The sequence below is a fragment of the Phragmites australis genome, chromosome 3 (assembly GCF_958298935.1).
Source record: "Phragmites australis chromosome 3, lpPhrAust1.1, whole genome shotgun sequence".
Classification (NCBI taxonomy): Eukaryota; Viridiplantae; Streptophyta; class Magnoliopsida; order Poales; family Poaceae; genus Phragmites; species Phragmites australis.
Window position 1 is genome coordinate 36,890,297 of NC_084923.1, and position 24,386 is coordinate 36,914,682.

Here is a 24,386-nt window from a genome sequence, read left to right on the forward strand (position 1 = left end):
ATATATATATATATATATATATATATATATCGCGCTAATACATACACAACCTTACGGAGAAATAAAATCTATCCCATGTATCGACTTGTTTAAATAGAGTATATTGAATATGCACAAACTCTAAAATTAGTGCACATCGCTACGCCAACATCGAGTCTAGGGCAACCCTGCCGGGCTAGCTGTACACACTAACCATTTTGTCATGTAAGAGTTTGCAATTCTACAAGAACATTCTGTGTAAGTGTCGCCACATATAGTTGATGTGTCGCCTACAACGTGGCGTATCCACATGGCCACAGCCCTGGATCTTTTTTTTTTTTGGAGGTTGGCGAAGGAGCACTGACATTATCAAAGAAAGGAGGTGGACACCGGATTCCCACAGGCCTGGACCCTTCAGGCTGCTCACTGCCTCCCTCCCTCCGGCGCGAGCTCCTCTCCTCTCTCCCGCGCTATAAAAACGCCCACCACCTCTCCAAGCTGCCTACAACCACCTTCGCCGAACGCGCAAAGCTCCGTTAGAAAAACCGAGTCGCGAGATCTATCGATCCAACGCAAGCAACCGCGCCCCGCTATTTAATGGCCGCTCCGGCCTCCTCCCCCACCGCGTCTTCGTCACCCCCGCCCAAGCCTCCAAACAAAGCCTCCGCCATGCTAGAGCCGCCGTCGTCGCCCTACCTCGACGCCGCGGCCTCCAGCGTCAGCTCCGCGAGCAGCAGCGCGGGCAGCAGCCAGGCAGACCGCTCGTCGACGTTCTCCCTCGATTCGTCGTCGGCCGCGACGCCGTCGTCGTCCCCGCCGCGCCCGCACCGCGCGAGCGATGTGGCCTGGGCGCCCATCCGGGGCCGGGGCGCCGCGGCGCCGCTTGGCCCGCGGGACTTCACGCTCCTCCGCCGCGTCGGCGCGGGGGACATCGGCACCGTCTACCTCTGCCGCCTCGAGAACAGCCAGCCCGACGGTGGTTCCGCGTCGTGCGCGTACGCCATGAAGGTGGTGGACCGGCGCGCGCTCGCCAAGAAGGGTAAACTGGGCCGCGCGGCAGCCGAGAAGCGCGTCCTGCGCCGGCTCGACCACCCATTCCTGCCCACCATGTTCGCGGATTTCGACGCGGGCACGGACTTCTCATGCGTCGTCATGGAGTTCTGCCCTGGAGGCGACCTCCACTCCCTCCGGCACCGAATGCCCGGGCGCCGGTTCCTGCTCGCCTCCGCTCGGTTCTACGCCGCCGAAGTGCTCCTGGCGCTCGAGTACCTGCACATGATGGGCATCGTGTACCGCGACCTCAAGCCGGAGAACGTGCTCATACGAGCCGACGGCCACATCATGCTCACCGACTTCGACCTGTCGCTCGAGTCAACGACGTCGCCGGCGCTCGAGGACGCGAGGAACGGGGCCGACGACGAGGCACCAGCACCGACCTGCCTCCCCATCCCAGAGCTGCAGCTCCTTCGGCTGAGGAGGTGGAAGCGCCGGGCCGCGCCGAGGGCGCCTCGGCCGCAGTTCGTGGCGGAGCCGGTGGACGCGAAGTCGAACTCCTTTGTGGGCACCCACGAGTACGTGGCGCCCGAGGTGGCGCGCGGCGGCGGGCACGGCGCGGCCGTGGACTGGTGGGCGTACGGCGTGTTCCTCTACGAGCTGATCTACGGGCGCACACCGTTCGTGGGCGAAACCAACGATGCCACGCTCCGCAACATCGTGCGCCGCCCGCTCGAGTTCCCCGCCGCGCCGCACGGGGGTGGGGACGCCGCGGCACGCGACCTGATCACGCGGCTCCTGGACAAGGACCCGCGCTCGCGTCTCGGGTCGCGGCGCGGCGCCGCCGACGTGAAGGCGCACGCGTTTTTCAAGGGCCTCAACTTCGCGCTGCTGCGGTCGTCGGCGCCGCCCGTCGTACCGCCGGCGGCCGCGCTGCACCAGTGCGACAACGCCGCCGACGTGCAGCAGCTGTTCGATCACTTCTGACGCCCGTTCGTTCAGCGCGCCCAAATCAAGCTAGAATTTTTGCTGTCGATCGATCAAAAGTGAAGACACGGACTAACCAGCTAGATGCCTGTGTTGACTAGCTAATTACTCTACTCCATTAGCACTGCTGTACAACACTGTTAATTACTAATGAATCAATCTATTTTTAATTACCGCGCGCGCCAATTCATAGTTGAACAGCACATGTCGGCATGATACCATGATGATGAGATGACAGAGCTAGATTAATTACAGCATCGAGGACTGCGTAATTAGCTGGCGTTAAAACGCGTTCTTGGATTAAAAAAAAAAGACAGTGCAGCAATCTACCGGTGCTCCTGTGCCCTGGAGCAAATTAACAAGGACTGGGCGGCAGGGTATGCAGCATGCTGCGCTGGATTTGTCTGGCTAGCTACTTGTGATTCAGTAACTTGGGTTCAATTAGGGTTGAGAGTTCAGTTCAGTATTATAGTGATGGACATCGGGATCCCAGTTGAGCTGTCACCGTGATATGGAGGTGGCGGTTCTACGCCGCCGCTCTTAGGTAATCCGCGTGAGACCTCAATCCGCATTGTTCACGCTACGATCGGACGGCGCGCGCGCGAGCAGACACGTGTCGAGCAGCGACGAGGGTCTCCACGAAGGACCCGTCCTCATACAATTTCCCTCCTCTTTTTGAGGTCTCTTCTCTTTTGCAAGCACAAGCAGAGGCAGTAGTGTTTCTTTTTTCTGCATGGGCAGTTGTGTTCGTTAGTGAACCAGCAATAGATGGGTAAGGGAAGAGCAAGGGAAAACGATTTGGAACAACCTGACATGCATCGAGTTCAGAGTGTCAAGAACAATAATCTCCGTTATTTTGGTTCAGGACTATGAGCTAATAATAATTTCTGTTATTTTGGATTAGAATTCGATCGTAGCCTTTTTTTATCATTTAACCTAAGATTAATCTAACACATGACATGTGGAGTGAACTTAATTAGCCTCTTAAACTAGCTCGTCAAAGGGAAATGTTCAGATGTGATTAATGTTTCGCACTGAACAAAATGAAGATAAGGATACCCTAGCTGGTTAAGGTTAGGCAGCTTCGTCAATTACTTCAACAAAAACTACACCATATACGCTTTGGGAAATTAATCAGGTGAGTCTCCTTTTTTGTGATATATCCGAAGAACATCCCCAGAAAGTCTTTTGTGGTCAGATTCCTTAATGCATTCTAAACACCCAAGCTGGCATGGATTACTCAAATAATTACCCGGCATATTACAAATCCGTTACGCTTGCAATTACAAGTCCCGACCAAGCGCCGGCTATGAACACTCTTACTTTAAATCTAGAAAAATAGATCTTCCAGTATTGAGTACACTCACTGAACAAACTTGTGGGACTGCTCACAGCTCACTTGTATGGAAAATCAATAAGGAATACACATTCATGGACCAAATGGCCTCTTACGAACCTCTCTTTTCCTCTGAAAAAATAGCCTCTCCTTTAGAGATGGATACGAAGCTGGCAACCAGCACAGCAGAACCATCCTTTTCCGATCAGCCATGTTGGATGAAAGAATTATCCTTAAGGGAGGGTGTTCAGATGAGATTCAAATGAATCCTAAAAATTGCAAAAGAAATACAACTCATTCAAATTAACGTGCCATATGAAATAAAAAGATCTTTTAACGTGCCTTTGTCTCTATAGTCTCTTGCACTACCAGGGGTAAAGTTTGTTCTCAAGGCTGACTAAATACTATTCCGAAGAAAATATAAGGATCTTTTGAAAAAAATGAGACTGAGGGGATAGACGTCCCCTCAATATATTCTAGAAAACAAAACGATTTTGAACTTTGAGAAGAAAAACTAAAACTCCACAGAGCTCCATATGCATACATAGCAGAACAATTTCACAAATATCTAGCTTAAACCCTGACCACTGATGATCGATTCCCTGATTTTAGAAGCTCTTCAAGGTTTGATGGTTTCTATCTAAACATAAAAACACGACACATATTGAAGACATGGTAATGAAAAGCATTGCAAGCTCGGACTGCCATAGATGACCTGGTATTTCTTTTCGTAGCTTAAACCTGTCCCCTATCCCCATGAACAAATTAAAATTGTTTCTTCACGGCAAAACCCCGTCTGCAACGCAAGAACTCCACACACATTTTGTAAGAAAATGAAAAAACTTGAAGGATATCTTAAAAAGAAAATCCCCATTTCGAAGAAGCGCCATGGTCTTACTTCAGGAGGTATCAGCAGCAACAAAAGGAAAAAAATAGGACTAAATAGATAGAGAGGCTTCTCTATTTAGATTTTCGGAAAAAACACAAATTTTCTTTTCCCCCCTTGAGAAAACAGACATTCATCTGGCATGACAGGCAATCCATGCCTACCAAGAACATCCCTCAACACTATTTGTAACATGCATGGGCACTTGCGTTGTACCCATTCAGCACCAATCATAGAGTCGCAACGGAGTACGTACAGGTACAGTACATGGCCTGCAGATTCACGGAATTTTGGTGCCATGCAAAAGGCATCTAATCTACGCAGGCCGGTCCCACCTGCAAGAGGATAAGATGGCCGGTCACGTGGTGCATGCGTGCGTGCATGCAAGGGGATGGATGTTAAAACTACAACTTAATTGTAGGTGTAGGAACTTTACTATTCACATGATCAATGCGCTAATTAGTGTGGGAATTAGGATTAGAACATGTGAGAAACTATATTGAAATGTGCTTAGTTTATATGTGATGAGTGATTGATAAGATTGTCAATTTAGTTTGTTAAGTTTTGGATTGTTTAAGCTTGATTTGAGTATTTTAATTATGGACTAATTAGAGTTGGAGTAAGAGAAATGTGTTTGCTTGTCTCATGATGTGTATGTGATGGATATAACTTGGCGATCGATGACGGGTGATCAGGGCTAAATGGGTGCTTGATGCCAGACGATCAAAGAAGCCGAACGGAGTCAAGTGTGATCCTAGCTGTACACATATAGGTCAAACAAAGCATTAAATGGAGAATAAAGACATCGTGTTAACAAAGTCAAGCGAAAGGGATGCCGGTATAAGTGACAAGATGGCCCGAGAGGTCGGAAGCGGAGAGACTTGCCAGCGGTTATAATCGCAAGATGGAGTACATGTGTCGATATCAGAGCGCTTGCTTAAGGTGTAAGCAAGTGATGAGTCACGCTTTGAGAAGCGTGAAGAGAGTTTCACTGTTGTGCCTCAAAACTGTGGGAGGATTAAAGAAGTATGTGGTACCATCGTAAAGCTTGTGTCGAGGCGAAGGTAAGTCGTGAAGGCGCCGCGGCCGTTCGATGGATGGAACAAGAAATGAACCAAAATACCATCGATGGTAGGTATGAGTGTACTACAAGAGAGGAATATTTTGGTAACAAGCTCGGAAACTTAGCGATCAAGTTTCTCATGTCTATAAATAGAGGGCTAAGAGAGAGTTTGAACTAGCCACTTGAGTCCTTTTGTGCCACCCATTTGAGAGCCTAGTGCTAGAGTTTTAGATGAGAGGAAGGATGAGTGCTTAGCCTATGTAATAGGTGTGCGTTTTGTGAGAAAAATCTTTGTAATTTATCTAAAATAAGGCTGAACTCTTTGAGTAATGAAGTTTATATTTTTTCATATGTTTGAATTCTCCTTCTAGTTTCCCTCTATTAGTTCCCTTATTTTTTTTGCAAGTTTTCGATCTCGGTTATGATTTTCATTTTCGTGCTTGAGTTGAGTTTTTTCATTTTGTTGGAGTTAATCTTCTAGTTGCTAGAGACACAAAATTCACGTATAAAAATATACAATTAGGTATTAAATTCATTTGCCTCTAATCCATCAACTTGTATGTTTTCTTCACCTGATGATCATCTCCTTGAGTTTTTGGTGTTTCTCTAAAAATCTAATTTTTGTACGGGGTTGAGTCATAGATTGATTTGCTATAGAACCTAGGGTTCATTTTCTATTATGAGACCTACCTTTTGTTGGATTTTCAAATTTGGTTTTTGAATCGGAACTTCCGGATTGAGTCTGAATTTCTGCTGCGTTACTCTTTATGGTTATTTCTTTTTGAGATACGTTAGATGAACAAGAAATAGATCATCTATTTCGTAAAAAAATTTATAAGATATCTATTCACTTTTTCTAATCACCTATCTCGATCCTACAACCTGGATTAAGAGATGCTATCCATCGGTTGATGAAGATGCCCTTTGATTAGTACACCAAAATCTCCTGTAGTCATATGATCCTTTGCTCGGCCTCCGGATCAGTCAAAAGCGCTCTCCAGATTGGTTTCGGAGAGAGACATGATTAGTAATTAGAAGGCCAACCCTCTCTTTATATAGCGATAATCTAACTGTTTTACGTTTAGCCCCTCAATCAAAGGCTTAATTGCTAATTAGTCATTAATCACACCTTAATTTTGTAATTAAGTTATGCTATGTATTAAATTATGAATTAACTTGTTGCCATCGACCACATTATTTCTAACAATCGAGGCTCTGTTCTGTTTAGCTGCTTCAGACGATGGATGGACGGATGGATGCATGTATGTATGGAAAGGTCACTCCGGTGCACGCTTTTGAGGCACGGTATCTCTGCCGGTATCTAGGCCGGGTGGTCACTGTGACGGACGGATCGGGTAGCCAGCCAGCCTCGCAGGAGAGAGAACGGTCACCAGTAACTCATGGCCCCGGCCGGCAGCTTTTCTCGGCGGGTGGTCGCTGCCACGTTGTTTGCCGGCCGGGCGGCGGAGGGCGCGCCTGCCTGCCACTGCCAGCCTTCCTGTCCCATGCGCCGTGTCGACCTGTTCACATGTTCGGCCGCTGGCTCTCTGGATGACGACTCACGAGCAACCCAAGCGGACTTCAATGCATTTGTTTGCTCATGCATGATGCATGGTCCTCTTAGTTCACGGGCAACAATCACGTCTATATTTGTGCAAGAGTTTAGGCCAGCCGCTGAGAAAACGTTAATTACATCGCGTCTCCTATTCTTCACGCGCCTAATTTGTTGATTTTGATCGGATGGCGTTCTTCCACGCAGTCGGTGAGGTTTATGGTTTCTATGTTTTTGAGGTGGGGGAGTTCTATGGCTGCCAGGCTTAGAAGAGCTGTAGAAGAGGTTGGTCAGCGGAGGAGGTGGGCGCAGAGCAAAGCACAGGCACTGCAGTACTTCGTTTCTATGTCCGTGCAGAACCGAACGAAGAAAAATCTACTTTGCATGTCAGTCATTTAAACATACGGCCTGTAGGTTCCAACCTTTGTCGGTGCAAGTTCACTTCATGCGTACATAAAACTCTTATATCAGCGTTTGGCTCAGAAAAAAGGCATACCATGATACAAATCTAAAAAAAAAAACAAAATTCTTCATCAGTGTTGCCTCACAAAAGCAGAGATTGTCATCTGTATCTTCCAGAAAACCATGAAGTGCATGTCAGACTATGACAAATAGACACCAGATATTATAAAATTCAGATAACAAAAAAACTTCATCACTGTCCCATAAAAACAAAAGTTCTAAAACATATATAGAACTTTATTGAGTTCTAAAACTTCATAGAGTTGCATGAACATCAATTTTTTTTTCTCAAATCAACAGGAGAACTGTCTGTCATTATATTAAGAAGAGAGAACATCAAAACAAAAGGTCCGTATAGCGCCAAAAGGAAAAAAAAAAAAGAACACAAAAACCGAAGAAAGAAAAGGACCACACGGTCTAGTACACTAAGCACACCCAAGCACTATCAATATGGGGAAGCACAAAAGAAACTACAATAATAGCTTTGACAAGCCCTTTGCACCCACCTAGACCCAAAGGCCTGCCTCATCCCAGATGTCATCTTGCAACCTTCACACATCCGGCCTTGCATCCTCAAACATGCATCCATTGTGATGTTTTCAAATCATTCAAGCTGCAAGGAATAGAAGCGAGTTGAGACCCCTCTTGCGCTCCTTGGACACCATGTTAGCGGCTCGTCACCACCGCTCGCTGAAACAATCATCTGACAGTTGTGGTGAAATCAAAGGAAGACCCACCCGGTTGAGGATGTTGAACCATACTTGGCGAGAGAAGACACACGAGGTAAGCAGGTTGTAGCGAAAATAACCTTATTATGTTATGATTGTGATTTTGATAATTAGTGATGACATAGTCATTGAAACTAACATGTTTATCAAAAATATATATTAGTAGGTCTCATGGATGCAATACATGAAGAAGTCGTCGCAACTGGAACAAAGTTTGATTGACTTGGAGAAGTCCTAGAGACATTGTTTTCACCGGATAGTCCGGTGCAAAGGAGTTTGCACTCACTAGAGAATTTTATCCAGAGGTTGTTGAACTCACCGGATGATCCGATGATAAAAGCTTTGGCAACGCAAGAGTATTCTGTCAGTGGAGTTCAATGAAGTTGCACTCACCGGAAGGTCCGGTGATGCCCCGATGAACACACTGGAGTATTTCTAACAGAGGGTGATGATTACCTCACCGGATGGTCTGGTGTTAGAAGAGTAAGAACAACAGAGCATTTAACAGAACATTGGATTTTTTCAAGAGAGTTGAAGATCAACATACTGGAAGGTTTGACGCTTTGAGTTGAACACACCGAGTATTTTTTTTTGTAAAGAAGAAGAGAATTGACTCGGTTGGGTCAAGACAACACACCGGATAGTCTGGTGATAGAGTTGCAGTTATATCAGAATGTCCGGTGTTCATAGTGGTTCTAAGTGGGGTTTTAACAGCTAGTTTCTAAGGTTGTACACATCGGATATTCGAGTGCTTGTACAAACTGTCTACACTGGATTATCTGATGTTCCAGTAAAGTTGAGCCATTGGAGCAACGACTAGTTAACAAGTTTGAGGCTATAAATACCCACCCACTCGGTCATTTGAAGGTTGTGGAGTTCAGATAACCTCATATACACTTGAGAAGACATTCAAGCCATCAAAGTGCTAAAAGTGATCATTCAAGGTGATTAAGCACAATATTAGAGAGTGATTAGTGCTTATAGGCCTAGAGATAAGTGTTGCTATATGCTGCAACCTAGAGAATAGATCAAAGAGTGATCCAACAGTGTACCGAGAGGTACGCCGGTGCCTTGGAGTCTTGGTGACTCACTGGTAACTTGTTGACCCTCTGACTTGGTGTGAAGCAATGGTAAGAAGATTGTGAGGGAACACAAAGGCCATTGTCTTCGTGACTAAAGCTCCAAAGTGAAGACAATGTACAAGTGACCGGATGAGAGGTTAGTGGTAAGACCTCGCCTTGGTGGCTTGGTGGCTCATCGTGCTTGAGGCTTTATCTTGGTGACTTGGTAGCTCAAGAGCCGTGACCGGAAGAGACTTAGCGACCATGAGTATATCCTTTGTGGAGCTCCAACGTGGACTAGAGGTGCTTGTGTGCCACCTATACCACAGGATAAAAATCCCTTATGCAGAATTTGTATCTCTACTTTATCTATGTTTCAGCATTTACATACTTCCAATTTACCTTGCTAGAGTAGGTTATAATCCTCTTGAATGGTAGAGTAGACACACTACATAAACCTAGAGCACATTTAGATAGAAATTGATATAGTTTTATCTTGTGAAGTTTTTGGAGCCATTAGTTTCTAAGTGTCCTAATTTACCCCCTCTTAGGACGTCATCGTTTCTCACAATTGGTATCAGAGTCTCGTGCTCTTGATAGGCTTAACATTCTAGAATTGTGACACCCTGGGTTGGGATAGATACCCATAGTGCTCCATATTTCGATGATACTATTTTTCTCTGATGGAAAATTCTAATGACTTATTTTCTTCAAGCTAAGGGGTTAGATGTTTGGAGAGTCACTGAGGAAGGGATGAGGCAACACCTCACAAACAAAGAAAGATATTTAGATGCATCGATAAAGAGTATCCTTTTATCATCTTTATATGTTGATGTATTTAATCCTGTTTATTTTCTCACAAATGCACATGATATTTGGACTAGTCTTATTAAAATACATGAAGGCACAAAGGATGTGCGCAATGAAAAATATCATGTGCTAGTCTCCAAGCTCAATAACTTCAAACAATTTGCTTATAAAAATGCTAATGACATGTACTTATGTTTGACTATTCTTATCAATAAGATCAATAGGCTAAGTTTGATGCAAATTGAGGATGCTCAAGTGGTGAGAAGAATACTTTAAGTTTTTCTTTTGAAGTACAAGCTAATTGTCTCCATCATCTACGACAACCACGACATGAGCAAGATGACTCCAAGCCAAGTTCTTTGCAAGATCATATGAGGAACCGTTCAAACAGTATTCTAATTAATCATTAAGTTGATTATTTATTTAATCACAACTTCAACGATTAATTAGAATACTATCCCGGTAGTCCCGACACGTGTTTTGTGCCCAAGATCGGAACACATACCTTACCAATATAAACAATCATAACCAAGCTTAATAAAGAGCGAGTAATTAAATTATATTACAAGTTCTTAAGTATTTATAAGTTTAACAATTTATAGCAAAAGAGATCTAGGAGGATACTAAAACTGATGAACTCCTAGCCAAAAGAGAAACTACGCAGCGAAAACAAAAGCTATAGATCACAAAAGGTGGGTGAAACCATATGCCCTCAGGCTTCACCTCAAAAGCGCGATCACCGAGTAGTTACTTATTCATGCCCACCACCCTCGCCAGACGTGAAGTAGCCAAAGACCAACTCCTCCTCGACGGTAACACCTGAAAAGCAGCGTGAGTACGAAGGTACTCGCAAGACTTAATCCATAATAAGCACTTACAAATATCCTGACTCCAAATATCATGCATTTTGATATTAGCAAGAAAAGGCCACATGGTTAAGTAAATTTCATATACGAAAGCGAATTTGACATAAACATGTGTGAGCATCGATATTTGACCAAAGTAACAAACTAGCTCATAAACATCAACTGAACATAAAGTAAAAGGAACCATAGGAATAAAATCTATAAAACAGCATCTCAACTCATCAACCACCTCAATCCACATTCGTAACTATATGACTACTGCAAATGGACAGAAGCATGCTTATGACTGAGAGCGCAGTATTTTAAAATATTTTTACACCCTGCAAGGGGTACTCCTTTACCTACATGACTTGAGAACCAAATGGCTTGCATGACCACACAGGTTCGTACAAGGGGGTACTCATATAAACATTTTCCAATAAACCCCAACCGTTTGATCATGCACCGATAGGTGCGGGGCTAGAACTACTCCCGAAGCAAATTAGATACCCCAACCGGTCTCATGCCTGACACCATCGACCCGCACGCCAAAAATCCACAGCTACAAGGGTAATCGACTTATCGTTCCCATATGCGACATGTTGTAAGCACGGAAAATGCTAAAACCAACTGCAACAATGATCGTTCCCATATGCGACATGTTGTAAGCTTTGGAGGGAGAAAAAAGAGAAGAGCCCCATATATATGTCCATACATCAGGGGCATCAGTTAAGTTTTGTTTAGGAAGCAGCTCTTCCAGTTCTTGATGTTGCTAATAAGCTGGTATAGACAAGGGAAGCTAAAAAATCTAGGACAGATTAGGGAGTCTACGAGCATCATGCCAAGTGATTTGAGGTCTCAATGAGAAGGAAAACAATTCTGGCCATTGATAAACTGGTAAGATCCCAGAACACATGTCATGTGAAAGAAAAAATGATTTTCCATCACCAATGCAAGCTATTGCAATGCTTTTGTACATGTCCATTAGTTGATGTCTCTCCACCAGAAGGATCCCTTCTTTGTGACTCCTAGAGCTAGCCCTGACTGTAATAGTTTTGCCAAAGGAGACTGACCCAAGGGAGATCTGTCCTGTTAAAAAATTTATGCAAAGTTTTGAGTAACAAGGCGTCATTTTGAGTGGTTAATTTGATCACGCCAAGTCCACCTTCTAATTTTGGCATGCATACCATTTTCCAACTGGTCAGATGTGGTTTCTTAGAAGTCATATCCGAACCACTCCAAAGGTAGTGCTTTCTATAGCTATCAATCTATTTAATTACTGTCGCTGGAAGTTTTAAAGTGCACATATAGAGAGTGGGCAATGAGGAGAGTATGGAATTAACCATTTTCAATTTCTCTGCCTGACCTAGATAGATAGATGTATTGAGAAGTCTCCTTTCTATCATTTGTACTAAAGGCAAGAACTTCTCAATTCTATGCTTTGTTAGACCAAGAGGCAATCCCAAGTAGGTCAATGGCAGAGATCCTACTTGACAATGGAATGTGCTTGAAATGTGTGCCATTTTATCGGGAGACACATTGATCGGAACAGTGATAGAATTGCTATAGTTCACTGTAAGGCCAGTTGAGTCCGCAAAAGAATTGAGAAGAGCCTTGAGCACAAACAACAATCTCGAACTGGCCTCCATTATGAGTAAAGTATCATCAACATATTGAACTACTAGAAAATCCAGGCCAGCACCTGATGGCAAAGCTGGATTTAGTAACCTTGATCCTTGGCTCTGTTAAGAATTGAGTGAAGGAGATCTACAGCTAGAACAAAGAGGGGAGGTGATAGAGGATCCCCTTGTCTCACTCCTCTTCGGCAATGGAAAACCTTACCAGACACTCCATTAAGTAATACATCTGAGGTACCAGACCCAAAATTCCTTGAACCCAAGAGATCCATCTTTCACCCAGATCTTTGTGCCTTAAAATGTCAATGATCACCGTATGTTCAATCTTATCGAAAGCCTTTTCAAAATCCAACTTAAGTATAATGATTTCTTTCTTTTACTTATGACAGAGATGTAGATATTCAAAAGACCAAGTAAGACAGTCCTGAATGGATCTTGATTTTATAAAGCCATACTGATTATGATGGATGGTCTTCATGATAACCATGTGTAGTCTATCTGCCATCAGCTTGGTAATTAACTTGATGCAAGAATTGAGCAGAGAAGTAGGTCTGAAATCTCCAACTAATTCAGGGAAATCCTTTTTTGCTACTAGGGTAATATAAGAGCCATTAATGCTCTGCAGATAAATATTCCCTTCATAAAAAGCTTAACAAAGATCATAAAAATCCTGAACAATCACTGACCAACAATTTTTAATGAAGTCCCCATTAAATCCATCTGGACCAGGAGATTTATCTGAAGGAAGTGCTGAAATGACCTTATTAATTTCATCTTTAGTAAAAGGACCCTCCAACCAATCCAGATTTTCCTTTGCCACTAAAAGAGAATCTAGATTAAAGTACATGCGTTGGAAATCTTACTTACCTAGTCTCTCCTTGTAAGCCTCCCAAAGCAGAGTAGCCTTGCCTTCATGATCAAACATCGATTAATTCATGTCATTCTTCAAAGAGGTGATGGAATTTATCATGTGCTTAATGGTTGCATTGGCATGGAAGAACTTAGTGCAACCATCACCAAATTTTGCCCAATTAATGGTACCACGTTGCTTCCAATAAATGTTGTTTAAGCAAGGCTGTCAAGTGTTGCTGCAAGAGATCTCTAAAATTCCATTCTTGTAATGAAATGTCTCTAACCTCTTCCATCATGACAAGCAAAAGGATAATACTTTTGGTATTTGCAATGGTGGAAGCAAGATTAGTAAGTTGGCTGTGCCAGGCTCTAAAAACTTGTAACACCCAAAATTCAATTTTTTTGCAATAATTTAAAATTTTTCTAGAAATTTAATCTAGTGTTGCAACTTAGCTCAATAGGAAATTAATTTCTAAAATTGATTTGGCCTAGGATAATTGTTTGAATGCATTCATGCCGTTGTAGATATAATAAGGTTTTATTGGGTGGAAAAAGTTTGCCAAATTTCGCTAGATTTAGCCGCTTTAAAACCTCATTTGAAATTATGTTGAAAATTCTAATGGAAAAGGTTTTGGAAATTAAGAAAATGCGCTTGGGCCGATTTCTTTTTTCCGGCCCATTTTACCTTCCTCCCCTCCCTCCTTTCCCCTCCCGCGTGGGCCGGCCTCTCTCCCCGCGCCAGCCCAAGTCCGCCGAGTGCCCGCCGAGCCGACCACTCCAGCCGGCCCGTCGCCCCCGCTCTCGCTGCCGTGTGGGACCCACCGAGCCGCGAGCCGAGCCGCCGCCTGATCGGCTCCCCTTCTCCCACCTCCGTCCGCCCGCTTGCCCAATTAACGCCGCCGCCGCCGCCGTTTCAATTGGAGCTGCCCCGCTCGTCTCTCCACCCGAGCGCCAAACCGTCGCATGCGCATGCTCTTCCCCTCCTTTTCCCCCTCATCAATTTTGTGAAACGGCCGCCCGATGCCATTTCCAGCCGCACGGTGTAGCTCCGGCATTGAAGGTTCGGCCGGCCATGCAGCTCTCTCTCTCGCCCTTCCCTTCTATAAAATCCGTGCCACCAAGTTCTCCATCCTTTCGAGCACCCCGTCCACCCATCTCCTCTTTCTCTCCCGCACGGAATCAACCTCGACACCGGTCTTCTTCTTCGCCGCCGGTGAGAGCTCACTGCCACCCTTGTTCTTCTTGTCTGAGCCCTCTTTTGACCCTGGCTCTTGCTCTTGGACGTCGCAGGGCCCTCGGTGAAGTCTCCTGACGATTCCTCGGCTTCTCCCCGTCACCGGAACGCCATCGCACCGAGCTCCGAGGTCGTCGACCGCCGTTCTTCACCGCCGGCCACCTTCGGATCCTCTCCGCCGGCAAGAAGCCCATTGTAAGACTCCCCTTTGCCTCCTCTATCTTTTGCGCCATTCCCCGCCGAGGTCCGTGCTCGTTTGCGCCATTCCGGTGAAGGTCCGGCGATCCTCGCCGCCGCCGGTTGCCGCCCGCGCGTCCCTGTGCCGCCAGCCAAGTCCCCTTCAACCTTGGCCGCCCGATCAAGATCCTGAAGGGTTGCGGGTAGGCTACGCTAGCACAAAATAAATTTTCTCTACCGCGTTCAACCAGGAAGCCATGCGAGTAGGGGATCATGAATCGTTACCACTTGACGAGCAGTGCAGCGGAAGAAGAGTTGGAGCAGACCAATCCAACGTCGTGCGCGTCAAGTAGTCGATCGTCAACCTCGTCCCGAGCACGTCCCGAGCACCTTCCGAGTACTCGTGAGTACGTCCCGAGTAGATCAGCACTGCAATAGTAGCAGCGCCTCTACGGTATCCACACGTACAAGGATGGAATCGCCGTGCGCCGGTGTGCTAGCACCGCGCGCCCGGCTAGGGTTTCGAAGGGAGTTCAGGAATAGGAGGCGGCTAGGGTTTCTGAAAAACTCAATGCGCCTTGGCCCCTGCCTATTCTTATATAGAGCACGCTAATGGGCCTTTAATCAACATTAAAGCCCATTATGACTCTAAACCCTAATGGTCCTTTAATCAATATTAAAGCCCATTAGCAGATCCAATCCGCAAACTCAATCGCCTCTAGGGCATATCACCAACAATCTCCCACTTGCACTAGAGTCAGTACAAGTTTTATATTCCATCCCCTTAAGTGTGTGACCCGTTAGGTTCATGTGTAAACGGCCGCTATCCGGAAACCCTTTTCCGAATTGCAAGTCAATAGCGGTAGCTAGCAGGACATATTGACTCCCGAATGCACACAAAGATCATATCGGCTGAACCTTGATATACTCATGCACCAATCCCTTTACCACACGATACCAGTCAAGCTCAAGGCGAGATTCGTGCCACCCTTGTGATAGCTCGACCATTCACTCGATCAAAAAGTGGATTCACCATGATTAACTCTTTAATCACATTGGCATGGCCATGCACTTTCCAATCCAACTACCTCGAGGGGCCCAGAGATATCTCTCCCGTTATTTAGGAGGGGTAAATTCCATCTTGATCACTCACATCCCACGACATGTTTCATAACATACCCGAAAGCAACCTTTATAACTACCCAGTTACGGAATAGCATTTGGAAGCCCCTAAGTGTGTTACTACACATTCTGGAATCAATGATGATCTCAGGTCAAAGGATTCTGTAGGTACACCATTTGAGATAACAACTGATGGCACATTAAAAATAACAATCCCTGCAGTATCTCAGGGTGGGTCTATCCAACATCATGTTCTCTAACATGTGTCCACATTACTGATTGATATCTCCATATCTATGATCCGTGAAACATGATCATCATTCAGTCAAATGTGCTAATCTATAAATCATTATTGTCCCACATAATGATATGAGATTAGGGACTATTTAGAATAACATCATAAAAACAAAGAGTTTCACAAACAAGTCACATACTTGCTGATCAATGTAAATGATAATTATTCATGGAACCAGATAACAATTATCCAAAAGTACATTAGCATAGACAGAACACATTCTCTCACATGCACTACAGTCTATCCCGCAAGTATCTAATACCCATAGAGCTCAAGTGTGTCTCATGCTTGGGCTGTGGGAGAGGCTTCGTCAACGGATCAGCAATATTCGAATCCGTGTGCACCTTGCATATCTTTACATCACCTCTATCAATAATCTCTCGAATGAGGTGATAGCGCCGAAGTATGTGCTTGGACTTCTGGTGCGACCTAGGCTCCTTGGCTTGTGCAATGGCACCACTATTGTCACAATAGAGGTCCATTGGACTGGACGCACTAGGGACCACACCCAACTCAGAAACAAATTTTCTGATCCAAACAACCTCTTTTGCAGCTTCCGAAGCTGCGATATACTCGGCCTCCGTCGTGGAATCAGCAACCGTTTCTTGCTTGGAACTCTTCCAACTCACTGCACCTCCATTAAGGCAAAACACAAAACCAGACTGCGATCTCGAGTCGTCCTTGTCGGTTTGGAAGCTAGCATCGGTGTAACCATTTACAACGAGCTCCTCCTCACCTCCATAGACTAGGAACATATCCTTAGTTCTTCTCATGTACTTGAGGATACTCTTTACTATAGCCCAGTGACATTCACCTGGGTTCGATTGATATCTGCTCGTAACACTTAGAGCATAGGAGACATCTGGGCATGTACAAAATATAGCATACATGATGGACCCGATAGCAGAAGCATACGGGATCGCACTCATCCTCTCGAGCTCATCAGATGTCTTAGGACATTGATTCTTGCTGAGAGTGATGCCATGTGACATTGGCAAGAAACCTTTCTTGGAATCTTGCATATTTAACCGATTCAATACCTTGTCAATGTACGTGCTCTGGCTTAATCCGATTAGTCTTTTCGACCTATCTCTATAGATCTTTATGCCCAATATGTATGCTGCCTCTCCTAAATCTTTCATTGAAAAACTCTTTTGCAATGAAGATTTGACAGCATCGAGCATTGGAATATTATTTCCGATCAATAATATGTCATCCACATATAAGACCAGAAACACAAGTGCGCTCCCACTAGTCCTTTTGTAAACACAAGGCTCTTCTTCATTCTTGATGAAACCAAACCCTTTGATCACTTCATCAAAACGAAGATTCCAACTCCGAGAAGCTTGCTTTAGTCCATAGATGGACTTTTGCAGCTTGCAAATCTTCCCAGCATTTTTCGGATTGACAAAACCTTCAGGCTGTGTCATGTACACATCCTCACTTAGGTTTCCATTAAGGAAAGCCGTTTTGACATCCATTTGCCATATCTCATAGTCGAAATATGCAGCAATTGCTAGGAGAATCCGAATAGACTTTAGCATTGCGACGGGCAAAAACGTTTCATCATAATCAACACCTTGAATTTGCCTAAAACCTTTCGCCACCAATCGTGCCTTATAGATGTGAACATTTCCATCAACGTCTATCTTTTTCTTAAAAACCCATTTACACTCGATAGTTTTCACACCATCAGGTGGATCGACCAAGTTCCAAACTTGGTTTTCTCTCATGGATTCTAACTCGGATCTCATGGCTCCAAGCCATTTTTCGGAGTCTGGTCCCACCATTGCTTCCGAGTAAGTCTTAGGTTCATCATTGTCCAACAATAATATGTCGCGCTGCCCCGTGGTTAGGAACATAAACCGCTCGGGTGCACGACTGAACCTTTCCGACCGACGTGGGGCTGGTGTCTCGACAACAGGTTCTGCAACATCTTGCATACCGAGTTGTGGTTCAATAGGAGTTGAAACACTTTCAAGTGGTTCCCGAATTTCTTCGAGTTGCACCGTGCTCCCACTAACTCTCTTCGCGAGAAACTCTTTCTCAAGAAAGACACCATTCCGGGCGACAAACACTTTGCCTTCTTCCCGGTTATAGAAATAATATCCTTTGGTTTCCCTAGGATACCCTACAAAGAAGCATTTATCAGATTTGGGAGTGAGCTTATCAGACGACAAACGTTTTACATAAGCCTCACAACCCCATATCTTAAGGAAAGACAATCCGGGACGCTTCCCGGTCCATATCTCATATGGTGTCCTCTCTACAGCCTTAGATGGAACCCTGTTTAACGTGAAAGCAGCAGTTTCTAGAGCGTATCCCCAGAAGGACAATGGAAGATCAGATTGGCTCATCATCGACCGGACCATGTCTAACAGAGTTCGGTTCCTCCGCTCGGACACCCCATTCCATTGTGGCGTACCCGGTGGAGTCAATTGTGGAACGATTCCACATTGCCTTAGATGATCACCAAATTCATGGCTCAAATATTCACCTCCACGATCTGATCGCAGAAATTTAATTGTCTTGCCTATATGATTTTGTACTTCATTCTGGAACTCCTTGAACTTTTCAAAGGATTCAGACTTGTGCCTCATTTGGTAGATGTAACCATATCTACTAAAGTCATCGGTGAAAGTAATGAAATACTGAAAACCACCTCTAGCTGTAGAACTCATCGGTCCACATACATCTGTATGTACTAGGGCCAATAATTCATTTGTCCTCTCACTTCGACCAGTGAAAGGCGTCTTAGTCATCTTGCCAAGTAAACAAGACTCGCATGTATCAAATGATTCGAAATCAAATGAATGTAGAAGACCATCTTTATGGAGCTTCTGCATACGCTTCTCATTTATATGACCTAATCGACAATGCCAAACAAAAGTGGGATTCAAATCATTAAGCCGAGGCTTCTTTGTATCAATGTTATAGATAGTTATATCCTCAAGATCCAATATATATAATCCATTTACTAATGGACAATTACCATAGAGCATACCATTCAAAAATATCGAACAACACTTGTTCTTTATTATGAATTCATAACCGTCTTCTTCCAAACATGAAGAAGAGATAATGTTTTTGCCCAAGGCAGGAATATAATAACAATTATTTAATTCCAAAACTAATCCTGAGGGTAGCGATAAGGAGTAAACGCCAACGGCCAACGCAGCAACTTTTGCACCATTGCCGACGCGAGCATCTAGTTCGCCTCTTGCACACTTCCTAGTCCTTTTCAGTCCCTGCAACGATTTGCAAGTATGAATCATTGATCCGGTATCAAATACCCATAAATCATCAGGACGAGTAGCAAGATTAATTTCAATAACATTTATACCTGAAGAGGAAGTCTTACTTCCCTTCTTCTTTTTGAGTTCTTCCAAGTATAATTTGCAGTTCCTCCACCAATGACCAGTCTTATGGCAGTGGTGGCAAGTGTCAGAAGCGGCAGGGCTAGCCTTGGGCTTTCCAACAGGTTTAGGCTTAGAACTCGAGATCTCATCCGAAGTTTTAGCCTTGTCCTTGCGCTTTCTCTTCTTGCTATCCTTTTGAACCATCATCACATGACTAGAGCTCTTCTTAATGCTTTCCTCAGCAGTTTTTAGCATCCCATGCAATTCAGCCATGCTTTTCTCCATGCTGTTCATATGAAAGTTCAAAATGAACGGCTCAAAGCTCGCAGGGAGCGACTGGAGAATTACATCCGTAGCCAACTCAGGGCTAAGGGGAAAACCAAGTTTTTCCAGGCTTTCAATGTAACCAATCATTTTGATCACATGAGGACTGACTGGACTGCCTTCTGTTAACCTGCACGCAAACAAGGACTTTGAGGTGTTGTACCTCTCGACCCGAGCTTGGTTCTCAAACATGCCTCGGAGTCCCACAATCATATCATGGGCATCCCTGTTCTCATATTGCTTCTGAAGCTCAGAGGACATACAGGCAAGCATGAGGCAGCTAACATCCAGTGAATCATTGGTGTGCTTCTCATAAGCCCTCCGATCCGCGGCAGGAGCATTATCAGCTGGTTCATCAGGATAGGGGACATCTAGAACATATTCCTTTGTCTCTTGTTTGAGAACAATTCTCAGATTTCTATACCAATCAATAAAGTTTGTTCCAGAAAGCTTCTCTTTTTCAAGAATCGATCGCAAATTAAAACTGGAAGTGTTACTAGCGGCCGGTGCCATGATCTACAACAGAAAATGCAGGTTCAGCACTATACCTATGTGAATCTTCTATTAAACAATTTAATAAAAGATACTCCACTATATGTGTTTTCCCTCTAACAACATATAGAGGATCAAGATTCATATTCAACTAAGTTCTAGTGAGCTTTGGTATCACTGCTAGAAACTTAGTGACATAGGTAAGCAACGCCTTGCTAATCACATCCATATGTGACTCTTGTTTGTTGGGTGGCATCGAATGCCCCGGCGCCCAACACCATGCCCCAAAGCCCAAAACCGTTTTGATAGCTTTATCAAGTAAACCAATACTATGCGTGTGGATGTCCGACATCCACTCTAACTGGTTAAGATAAATGATGGCACCCTGCTTTGGCAGACCTACCACACAATGATCAAAACCTTTGTAGGTGCAGCTATTGGAAGGGCATCAATTACTCTTGATTTTTCTGAGGGAAACTAATCTATCATGAAAATCATATCCACCACATATAAAACATGAAAGAATAGTATGACAGGAACATAAAAACATCACAGGCAATCATATTAACTGTGACATAGTATGGCCCCTTCACATGGTGATCTCCATCGCCACGGTTCCTGTCCTCCGGGTCATCATGCTTCAAATCTCCATGATCTTGTACTAGTCTATTACACCTAATAGCACTAGATAAATTACATGAGAAGAAGCATCACAAGTCGACACGCAGGCCGTTATACAATAACATGACAGCCTTGGGCTGCAATTAACCATGACTCGCAGGCCATGAGAAATTACACACATGCATCACATATCACAAGGCCATACCAGTCACAACATTCTCTGCAAAAACGAGTTAAGCGTAGAATCGAATTCTAATGTCGTGATGGGATCATGTTATTACAACAATCTATGCGTGTACACAACGGCGGTCCCGCTGACCGGTCAGCGGGCGGGGGGAGCCGCCCCCCGCGGGTTTCAGGGCAGCGCCCTGAAAACCTCTCGGAAATACATAGATCGCATCTATGAAATCGCTATGAAAATCTCATCGGATCGATCGTATCGAGCCAATTCCGAGTCATTCATAATGCCTCAATTTCCATTAGATCAATCCCATTGATCATCGCGTGAGGTTTTTCCAGAAACGATGACAGCACACACGACCTCGATCTGCTGTTCTCCCGACCATGTCGCGATGCACGCAGTTAGCCCCGATGGTGATTCCAGCCGGTAGGGGCAAGTCGCACGCAAAAACAGGTGGGAGATCGAGCTAATCTTTTTGGCTATGTGGTTTCATCGACTGGCATCTCATCCGATCTCTAATTCACCAACCGTGCATTGATCAATCCATCATATGAACTGATCAAAAACAATAGATCTAATCTATTTCTATCACATATCTTCTATATGTGACTGATCCAGATCGAAAACTAAGCAGGATGGCTCTGATACCACTGAAGGGTTGCGGGTAGGCTACGCTAGCACAAAATAATTTTTCTCTACCGCGTTCAACCAGGAAGCCATGCGAGTAGGGGATCATGAATTGTTACCACTTGACGAGCAGTGCAGCGGAAGAAGAGTTGGAGCAGACCAATCCAACGTCATGCGCGTCAAGTAGTCGATCGTCAACCTCGTCCCGAGCACGTCCCGAGCACCTTCCGAGTACTCACGAGTACGTCCCGAGTAGATCAGCACTGCAATAGTAGCAGCGCCTCTACGGTATCCACACGTACAAGGATGGAATCGCCGTGCGCCGGTGTGCTAGCACCGCGCGCCCGGCTAGGGTTTCGAAGGGAGTTCGGAAATAGGAGGCGGCTAGGGTTTCTGAAAAACTCAATGCGCCTTGGCCCCTGCCTATTCTTATATAGAGCACGCTAATGGGCCTTTAATCAACATTAAAGCCCATTATGACTCTAAACCCTAATGGTCCTTTAATCAATATTAAAGCCCATTAGCAGATCCAATCCGCAAACTCAATCGCCTCTAGGGCATATCACCAACAGATCCAACGGCCCAGATTATTTGGTGCAAACCCCTTTTGAATCCGGTGCACCGTAGGCATGGACCGGCCTTCCAGGCCGTGGTCCATGGTCCCGTAGACCTTTTCCATACGATTTTGTTTTGAGGAATAAATCTGTTTCACTTTATGACGTCATAAATCCAATTTCCAGTATAAAAACAATTCAGATTTTCTCTGATAATAAGGAAATTTTGCAGAAACACCCTTGGAACTTCAAATAATCATAACTTTTTATTCGTAGCTCCGATTTAGATGATTTTCGCGCTCAAACGATTGTAGCGTCGCGTAGAATCTGTTTATAGGGTTTTCATCTAGTTTTAGGAATGTTTGGTGTACTGTTCTTATGTTAGATTGTGTGCTCGTGTAGACGGTTCAGTCCAGGAGTTCGGCAACTTTCAAGAGGAAGATTTTGAAGGACCTGTGCAACACTTCGACGAAGGCAAGTGTCTTGACCATGTTGCAAACCCAGTTTTTACATAAAGCTAGTCTTTGTCAAAATATGCATGCTGTTTTACAAAAATGGGTAGTATAGCAAATACTAGTGTTAGATATAGATACTTTATCCATACAAGATCATCATGTTTATGCTTAGCCATGCTTTAGATGAACATGTAGCGTGTAGGTGATGAATCTTGAGTTATGAACTAAAAATTGATATAGGAAGAATATCATAGAAACTAATGTTGTTAAGGGAGTTAACAACAAAGATAATTGGGGTTTTGGGCAAGAAAGGGCTACTTTTCCCAGCATGATTGGTTGTTTGGTAGTATACCCTTATGGGGTTATTGGAGGTCTTGTCCAGACCATTTTAAGGACCGGTTTGTGGAGCGAACATCCATGGCAAACAGAGCAATCACGAGATCAATATGGTACGGCTTGGCCTAGTAACTAGATATTCTCCCAGTGTTGTATGAGCCAATCGGATGTGTAGATAAGGAAGGGTTACTTCCCAATTCTACCCGGCACAAGAGGGGGTTTCTGGGGTGGAGGGTTACTCCACTTATGTACGGCGGTGAAACCTCAGTGGGCAAGTGCATAACTGGGAGACTCTTTGGAAAAGCCTCGTAGTGATCTCTTGGCGCACACCCCGGAAGTGTGTAAGGTACCTTCAGGTGCCGGCAACAGAGAAGATCACGACTCGTGGGTAAAGTGTGCAAACTCTGCAGAGTGTCAAACTGAATATTCAGCTGTGCTCACGGTTATGAGCAGCATGGACCCTCGCATGATTAGTCGGGTGGGTGTTTCACTTGGTTTGGGAATCGGGTTGAATTCCTGGAGGTTAAAGAAAATCTTTGGGAATTGGGTTGAATTCCCAGAGGTTAAAGAAAAATCTTTGGTACATTTTTCCCGGTTAAAATAAAAATTTGTTTTCCATAGTTCAGGGCTAAAAATTGGCTTTTATGCAAATGAAACCCTAGAGAATAGGAAGCCTTGTTTCAAGCCACCATATCAAATTAAATGTTTTCCCCCACTTGTTGAGTATTGGAAATACTCACGCTTGCTGTTTCAGAAGGTGAAACCTTTGAAGAATTTCCTGAGGACGACTTCCCCGAGGATGATGCCGAGTTCTAAGCTTGTGGAACTCTCGGTCGGCTGCCTGTTGGCTTGGAGCTGCGCCGTTCTTTTTTTTTCCGTGTTCTTTTCTTTAGACCCGTGTGTGATCATTTTGTAATAATTTAGCGTTGTAATAAGAAACACTGTGTCTGTTACACTAATGAAGTCGCTATATGTATGAATAACTGATCCTGGCATACATATAGTTTACATCTGGTTTTGGTCTTAAAACCGGGTGTGACAAAACTCTTATGAGATTCTTGAATTTTGTGACAAGTCTCTTGGCTAGATCCGTGTGTCGAGTAGGAAGAGACCAAGCATGTTGTAGGACACTATGAAAATCAGCATGCTCCATCTAATAATTCTCAAAGCGAAAAACTTTAGGCCTTAGAATTTTTGTAACAATGGAGACAACACACGGAACATTATCTAAGTATCCCTAGACAAGGTGGTAACCTTAGTGCCAGGATAACGAATAGTCCAAGAGGCAGAGGTGAAGAACCAATCCAACCAGACAAGCAAGAGATTTTGCTGCTTATTAGTCCAAGTGAAAGTCTGACCTTTCAAGGGAAGTTCAACAACACCAAGATTAGTAATGGCCTCATTGAAGGCAAACATTT

At 44.5% G+C, this 24,386-nt stretch overlaps 1 protein-coding gene across 1 annotated transcript; it reads left to right on the forward strand.

Annotated features, from left to right (window-relative positions):
- Window positions 1-348: 348 nt before the first annotated feature.
- LOC133911172 (protein kinase PINOID-like) lies at window positions 349-2,132 on the forward strand. Its single transcript, XM_062353378.1, has one exon. It carries the CDS (start codon window positions 577-579, stop codon window positions 1,957-1,959), a length of 1,383 nt encoding a protein of 460 aa, XP_062209362.1. The 5' UTR covers window positions 349-576; the 3' UTR covers window positions 1,960-2,132.
- The last annotated feature ends 22,254 nt before the right edge of the window (window positions 2,133-24,386 follow it).

What these genes read in the sequence shown, in the direction of transcription:
- LOC133911172 (XM_062353378.1), top strand. Translation starts at nt 577, where the DNA reads ATGGCCGCTCCGGCCTCCTCCCCCACCGCGTCTTCGTCACCCCCGCCC.